The sequence below is a fragment of the Xiphophorus couchianus genome, chromosome 7, assembly GCF_001444195.1.
Source record: "Xiphophorus couchianus chromosome 7, X_couchianus-1.0, whole genome shotgun sequence".
Lineage (NCBI taxonomy): Eukaryota > Metazoa > Chordata > Actinopteri > Cyprinodontiformes > Poeciliidae > Xiphophorus > Xiphophorus couchianus.
In genome coordinates, this window is record NC_040234.1 from 8588896 (window position 1) to 8597370 (window position 8475).

At 36.6% G+C, this 8475-nt stretch overlaps 1 protein-coding gene and 1 long non-coding RNA gene across 2 annotated transcripts; both read left to right on the top strand.

The window, feature by feature from the left end:
- Positions 1-1087, top strand: LOC114147660 (uncharacterized). The gene is made up of 3 exons (XR_003596095.1): positions 1-120; positions 198-299; positions 991-1087. It is a non-coding gene; the product is annotated as an uncharacterized LOC114147660 (long non-coding RNA).
- A 3168-nt stretch (positions 1088-4255) lies between these two features.
- LOC114148351 (C-type lectin domain family 17, member A-like) lies at positions 4256-7810 on the top strand. The gene is made up of 6 exons (XM_028023576.1): positions 4256-4615; positions 4705-4806; positions 5304-5462; positions 6353-6495; positions 6916-7019; positions 7183-7810. The coding sequence occupies exons 1-6, from the start codon at positions 4546-4548 to the stop codon at positions 7343-7345; spliced, it is 741 nt and encodes a 246-aa protein (XP_027879377.1). The 5' UTR covers positions 4256-4545; the 3' UTR covers positions 7346-7810.
- The last annotated feature ends 665 nt before the right edge of the window (positions 7811-8475 follow it).

Genomic DNA, 8475 nt, shown 5'->3' on the forward strand with positions numbered 1-8475 from the left:
TGACAATCAAGCACAGGAGCAACATCTGTCCAGACAATGGAGAGAACGAACCCATTGAATTTGTCTCTAAAAGTCCATAAATAACCCTGGGAAGAAAGAATGAGTGGAGAAAAGAGCAAGGTGGATATATGTTTTTGTATTTTTTAGCCATTGTTAAATGTCAAATCGTGTTTGAGTCCCATTTCTTTTTTGTTAAGGTTTAGAAAACTCTAAATCAAACGTTTATGTCGGTGTTATCATCCTACTGGGGCTCCTGACTACTTTCCTGCTGGTTGGACTGATCTATGTTCTTATCCACTGTGAGTCTGGTTCTCCAAAATCAATGCTTTCATTCTTAACTGTCTTCACATAAACAGAATAAACTCTGTGCTGCTTCCCTTTCATATCAAACTCTTCTTCCTCAAACATAATAATGTAAGCCTATTTTTAAAGCCAAAAGCGTGATGTGCTGATTTCAAGCTGCAGACCCCACCAACAGGGATAGCCTACAGTAAGCATAGACCAGTATGAGATTCCCATAATGATGCTCAGGTGTTTTGAAAGTTTTATAATTTGCCTCAAGCTAGATGAGGTAGTGAAGACACAGACTTGGATGATCCCAGGCAATCAAAGCCAATAGAAAAGTTTCCCCCCAAGAACTAATCATTGTCACACGAACATATCTCCATTTTTGGCTTCGTTACGCATAACCATATGTGTTCTCATCTTAACTCGCCTTTGAGTTGTTTTGCGCTATGTGTTCATGTTTTCTGATTTGTTTTGTAAGGCACAGCTGCAATTTCTGTATCCTTGTTCCGTTTAATATTATGCATGTACATGTTGTACTGCAGTTGTCCACTGGGGGCACTGAGAGCGAGTTCTTGAATACAGCTATCTGACAAAGCGAAGTGTGATTCATTGTGAACATGAGTACTGAACAAGAAAACACAGCACCATATCACTTACGTATGTTGAATCTTCGAGTTTATTATGAATGTTTTTTCATTTTAGGTGATCAAACTGGCAATTTGTTAGCGGATTTCACCATCAAGCTTTCTTTGGTGACTCAAGAGAAAGACCGACTGAATGCCAACCTCACTGACATGCAGGCTTAGACAAAGTAAGTCCTCAGCTGCTTGTAAGAATGCCTGTTTAGGGCTCTTTGCACGTCAGCTTCCGCGTTCCAGGAAAAGCGGCTTTATCGTTTCCGGTCTATTGAAAATGGCATTTTACACTAGGTGCTTGCAGGGCTTACCCAATGTAACAATTAATGATGTTCCTCGATCCAAAGACCCAACAAGTAAGCTGGAGAAAGGTTTTAAGATGTTCGCCTCGTTATACATTCACAGATACGTAGGTGAGTTTTACTTTCTTTAAACTTTGTGGCTAACATTAGCTTTAGCTTATGCTAGTAGGCAATATTCTCGGACATTTTTCTTGTAAAAATGTGCTATTTAAATATCATTTTAATCCATTCTAACAGACAATGTTTTTACCTTATTTTGTATTTATTTTCAAATATATTATGTGTGTTTATTGTCGTTTTCTTATGCATATAACACTTACTCACATTTTTGTTATTCCATATTATTCTATGTTTTGATGTCGCGAAGAGCTGCAGAGCTAAAAAAGAAATGTTGATTGACTATTTCATTGTTTCTGGAGCTGCACAATTAAATGCTTGGTTGTCATCACAATGTCAGTATTTACAATATTGTAATGGATGCTTGGAAGCAATTTTTGATCTAAGTACTTCATATTTTAAGTGCTATGCATTCCAATTTTGCATGCCCATAACGGATTTGGCCAATCAAAGGAATTATGACTCTAGCTCAGTGCTTTAATATCTGTTTTTTCCTGTTTTATTCGGGCCAATGCGGAGGGTTCTTCTAGCAAACCTGCCTTGTTCCACAGTCACACATATCTTTCAGAAACCCAAACTATTGCTTCAATCGAGGCGTATTTGTACTGGAGCCTGCCTGCTTTGTGTGTGTAGAGTTCTCAATCAGTACAGCCAGATCTTTGGTTGGAGTCCATTGGAAATGTCCAAGACTAGTCTACAGCTGGGATATTTCAAGACTGTTTGCAGCACTTATGCGATAGTTATTCCCCGATCTCTCTTGATTTGAATTCCTTCCTGAATTTTCAGGAGAGTGATGCAGCACATTGGACACACACACACACACACACACCCACACCCACACACACACATTTTCCAATGATAAAAACATGCGTTATTGCAAAACACACAATCACAATATTCAAATATAATATTCCAGGTAGATGTTTCCCAGGTCTTATGCCGTCTTGGTAGATCTAATCATTTACTACATTAAATCTTGTACTGAAAATATGTTTGCGTATTAATACAGTCCGCAAACAAATATTTTTAAAAATAATAATAATAAATAATATATATGAAATGTATTTTCTTTGATTAGGTCCTGGCAGCTCTAAGAAGAGGCTCTATGTGAGTGTTATCATCTCTCTGGGGCTTCTAAATGTTTTCCTGCTGATTAGACTCATCAGCCTTGGTGTTTTCTGTGAGTTTTGTTTTTTTAATTCTCATGAGTCTGTTCTTTATTTTTAAAGGCAGAAAATAAAAAAAATTCTGTCATCAAAATTCAAAATGGTTTAAAATACTCTCAGCTTTGCAAACAACTTTCTGTTGTAACATAAGATGATTACGGTGATTCTCATTTCTTTAATGTTCTGGTTCTGGGAGGAGAATCAGCCTGATAATGGCGGTAAAGCCTCTGGAGCTGTCTAGGAGGACTGTGCACACATCAGAACTGATGACGTCTGGAACGACCTTCCATGTTCTCAATCTCAGAACTGGATCTGTGAAAAAGACATAACATAGATGGTATACATAAGCATTTCTAACTGCTTTACATTACAGACCAATATGCCATTTTGATCTGTTACTAAATAGCTGCAGCTTGTAATGGCTTTTTCAAGCGTATTGTTTAATTTTGTATGTGCATGTTACATATATGCTGTTAATAATCAAAAACATTCCTTAAGAAACTTGCATAACGTTTGATCCATAAAATAACTAAACATCACTGGTAGAAAAATCAGCAATTGGTGGAAACGTTTAAGTCAAAATATTTGAACTATTAAGCTATTAATATGATTAGTTTTTAAAAAATCATTTCTAACAATCTAACATTCATTATGCATTTGATCCTAATGTCTCCTCTGCTCTGATTTATCTCTTTAGTGGCATTAAACAGATGCATGTTGTAGCAATACAACAGGAGGAAGATTAAATCTGCTAGTCTTATTTTTGAATTTTGAATGCAACTCTTGCTTTTTCAGAACTGTTCAATAAAAAAAAAAATATGTATTTCTTTGTCATATGCAATAATACTTGCATATGACAGGTGCCTTTTCTTCCATTCCCAATAATCAACAAAATCAGTGTTTTGCATGTCACCCATTCACACTGCTTTAATTAAATCTGTACCTTTAACCGCAATGACCTTAAAAACATATTTATCTTACAGCAATACTTTCTTCAACACTGGCCTCTAAAACGCTTTGAAATGTTGGAAATTTTCAATTAACTTTTTTTCTCTCTCTTTTAAAAAAAATATTTTCTAGGTTTTTGTCTGGAGGTCTGTCTGTGCACCTCAGTGATATTTAACCAACAATAACAATTTAGCTAAATAAGCTGCTCCTCAGTCAAATAATGACTTTTAACCGATTCTCATCCTTGACTCGCCTCTGCCTCCATGTCCTTATGGTGACGTTTCATCTCTTTGCTCTCAAAACTTGCAATGCTTACACCCAAAACTTCTGCTCTCTTTCAAACTCTCTGTGCTCTCTCAGCTCTTCGCCACATATATCCTCAGTTGTTCCCGACCCATTGTGGGTGGAAAGAGGGGCGTGGAACTGGGCCCTTCTTCTATCAATTAATTGGGCAAGAATATTTTTTCCAACATAGACCTGTTTGTGAAATAAAACACAAGTCCAACATGAGGAGAAAAGATCAAAACTGGGCCATTTAGACTGAGGTCATACAGGTAGCATTTTGGCAAAAAAAACAAACTGATTTGGGTTTCATTTTCCTTCTTTGGTGATGGTGACAGCGCCATCCTCTGTCTGCACAAACTCCACCACATAAACACATTTGTTTTCAAGTAATATTTGCTGTCGTGTAAATCCTTTTTTAGTAGTTAACAACATAAAACGGATGCAAAATAAATCTGCTTCTTGTCTTCGTCTCAGTTCACAACTAGTGTGAATTAAATGTGAAGAGGCCAGGGTTTCTTCATCTGTTCACATAAGCAAAACTGGACGCATACACTCTTTGTGCAGATGCACTTTGGTCTTGTCAGTAAAATCTACTGTGTTGGTTGGTGAACAGCTTAGACCCGCTTATTAAAATAGGTGCTAAAGTTTTGGTTCAAACTTTTATTCTGTGCGACTTCCTTCCTCAAACTTTGATCTGAACACCGTGTTACCCCTCACCGCTCCGACCACACTTTCATAGTGTTCAGTTTAGCTGCTGGTTGCAGATCTGGCTGGAAAAAAAATATTCAGCTCCCCTTTCAAGCAATGGAGGATATATATGCTAATGTTCAATCTGTCAAACTTGTTCCCCAAATTTCTGCACCAAATTACCGAGGTAAGAATGACACAACCTACAGATACAAATGTGTTTTGTCATTATTTTTCAGTAGAATTCACATGTATTTGTTTTTAATCTTTGCTAAGGTTCAAGCAGCTCTGAGAAGAGGCTCTATTTAGGTATTCTTATTGCTTTCGGGCTCCTTAATGTTTCCCTCCTGGCTGGACTGGTCATCCTTGGTGTCTACTGTGAGTCCGACTGCCTTTAATTTACCCTCCCACTGTCTTTAGCCTAATTATGGACAAAGTGAACTTTTTGCTGCTCTCTTTTGGACTTCTTCAGCCTCTTTTGATTAAAACCAAATAACTACTGCTTGAAATGGCATGTTTCACCAATTCAGTGGTGAAAACTAAGATGTGAAAGTTAACAACGGAAGAACAGGTTGTTTCCAGTTTGAACATTTCTGATAAGTAAGAGCTGAAAGGACACGCTGCAAATTTTTCTTGGAAATAGCCTGTTAGAAAGCATCGCCTCGGTAGCAGAAGCTTAATTGTTTTTGTTTTAAAAGAGGCTAATCTCATACCAAACTCAATCTATGGTATGCTGCATTTCTTTCTTTGTACTAGTTGTGTGCTAATTTCCTGAAACTATCTTCCAGAATGACATAATGTGGGACTTTAGCTTAAATATTATAAGCTCAAATTTACTACATGTTCTTTTTAACAACATATTCTGCTATTAACAGATCATAAAACAGATGAAATGGCTGCAGGTCTCAGCGCCAGCGGCAATCTGACTGGATGTCAACAAGATGGAAATAACAAGATGTCATCTCTGATTGAGGAACGAGACCTGCTGAATGCCAACCTCACTGCAGGTACTAAAGAGCTGATGAAGCTTCGAGGTTTGTCCAGACAGCTTCATTTCTTTTATGAGTCGTGTTCTGGTACTGGACGGCGACGGTGATGCAAACAATTTTTCGACTAATGAGGAATTGTTGATTAATGTTTTATTAGATTAAATTGAGTTCCAATCGACATCTGCTTAGACAATTTTTTAGTATTGAAGTCTACAGTGATAGCATAGTTACTTTGAAAAAGTAACTTTAATCAGATTACTGATTACTTGGTTTGGAAAGTAACTTAGTTAGGTTACAAGTAACTTTCAGCAAATGTTGACAATAATGTTCCACCACCTGTGAAAATTACATTGAGCTTTGCCAATACTTAATTGCAAGTTATTTCATAATGCTAACATAAACTATGTATCTCCACTTACAAGGTTGAACTGTATGGGAGATTGTTTAATGGTTATAATAGTCAGGCTCTGCGTTACAGCCCTGCGTTTGCTGTCAGAGCCCAGCGCACAGAGCTCCTCCTGCCGCTCCACAACTCAGATGGCCCGCTGCACAGATTTGACTAAAACTACCTGGTTATCAGACAAATTCTGGTATTTATTTTGCATCTCTGCTGATTTCCAAGCCGAAATGAGCAACTTAACATTTAAAAACAAGTCCCCTCCCCCCCCAAAAAATGCAACCCATGACTCTTTACATTTGCAATCGACTTTAGAAAAAGCAAGCCCAAAGTCGCTTACAATAGTTGGCCTTGGCGACAGAAACTCAAAATAGCTCCTGCTTTTTAAGCACAAAAATAAAAAATGTATTTAATAGAACGGACACTAAATACAGAATTTTTTTTAGCATATTATGAAATTTTAGCCATTCATGTTATTGAAAGACTGTCAGCCCTCTCGATACAAGAGAAAACTCTGTTTGTTTTTTTACTCTGTTAGAATCAACATGTCCTAAAGGATGGATAGCGTTCAGCGTTTCCTGTTACTATTTCTCTAACGAAGCCGGTTCCTGGGATGAAGCCAGGAGCGACTGCATTCACAGAGGAGCAGATCTGCTAGTGATGAACAATGCTGAGGAGAAGGTGCTGCGTTCTCTTTATTAGTCAGATGGATTTTATTTGTGTGCAAAATAAGTCCATAAGTTTCTTAAATCTTTAATGTTATGTTAGATGCTTTTATATTAGCAAAAAAAGTAATGCAAGCATTCACACCTCTTGAAATGAAATTTACTTCACAGTACTTTGTGTTTGTGTATCACATGACAACCCTGTGAAATACAGTGAAACTTGGCAAGACCAGAAACTAAGGCTAATTTTTAAAAATGAGTAAAACTAAATAAATAAAAAGGGGGAAAATGTGAAAAAAAATGCAATTTCTTGTTGTTGTTGAAATGATTGATTTTTTGCTCATATGTTTTACATAGACTTATTTATAGGCAGTATTTAGCATACAATTTATAAAAGTTTCATACAGATTACATAGTTTTGTGCCTTATTTGACAGACATTCCTTGCTGCACTCATCAAGAAGGAAGCTTGGATTGGTTTAAATGATAAAGAAACGGAGGGTTCCTGGAAATGGGTTGATGGAACCTCCCCGGAGTTCAAGTAAGTGATTAGTCATTTGATTCAGTGCTGAGAGGCACAAACAGAGACATGTGGTTTGACATGTGGTTTTATTTCTGTGCTTTAAAGCACAATCTCATCTGTATGTTTGTGTCTGTTGTTGCGCCGTATGAAACGTGATCTAATTCTGTCACAAATTTAACAGGAACTGGCATGACTCTCAGCCTGATAATGGTGGGACAAGCGGAAGATGGGGCGAAGAGGACTGTGTACATGTCATAAACAACGACAAAGCGACTTGGAATGATTTTTCATGTGATGGTGCTACACACTGGATCTGTGAAAAAGTGCTGAAATTGGGTGTTTGAAAAAAAAGTTCTCTAAATATAATGTTTTATATTTAATTCTTGAGTTTTAAGTATTCCATCTCTAAAAACAAAACTTTTATAAAGTGCTTTAATAGTCCTGCTTCTAGATACAATGAATTTAAATATTACAATAAACTATTTTCTGCTTTCTGCCTGGTCACTGTTTATTACAATTTCCAATGTCAAAAATAAAGAGGCGATTCGTACACAGTAACCCACCTGCAGTATTAACTGGTGTCTGTGTGTGATTGAATGCGTCAGCTAGACAGCTTTATGTGAAATTAAGTGAGTGTAATTTGCAAGGTAAAGCAACACCGCAGAGGAAGTATTCAAATTATTTCACAGTTTGACAGAGAGCAGAGACTGCCATCTGCTGGAGACTGTAGTGACTGCACCGAGGAAGTGACATGAAAACTGATGCATGGCTTGATGCTACTGGAGATGTAAATAAACCTAAAGAAAATTATGACTTTATGCAGAAAAAATGTATTCAGATTGAGTCAGTTGGTGGTTTAGTAGTTGTAATATTAACTAATTTATTAATATTCGAGGATTACCTCACTGATTTCAAAGATTTGATTTCCTTAACAGTATTGCTGTTAAGGAAGTGAAACATAAACATGTTTTTGTGTAGATAATGTGCTGTTATTCTGTCTAACCCAGACTGTAGTTTGTCTTAACATGCCCTGTATCTAGATTAACTCAGTAAATGAAGTACAAAATTCTTGCTTATGACTTCATACTCTTTAAAAGTCTAGAAAAAAACCCAAACATGATTTAAGCGGCAAATGAATAAGAACATTTTTAGGAGTTGAAATACCAATTCTATTTTATATTTTTATGACATACAAAAATAAAGTAGGACTTTGGTAGACAGGAAATTCCTGACAGTATATCTGCATTTAGTACTTTAGGATAAATGAATATTTTATCAAGACTTTCCCCAGTGTATTATAAGTCTGGCGGGCCACCAGGCTTTACTTGCGCCTCCACCAGGCTAAGCATTGTTAGTTTTATTTATTGTAAGGGTTTTTAAGACTTTTTTGTTGGTGTTTAGGGATTGTTGATAATGTCTTCCAATAGCACATATCACTTAGTGATATTTTCAAATTTCCTCTCAACTTTAAACA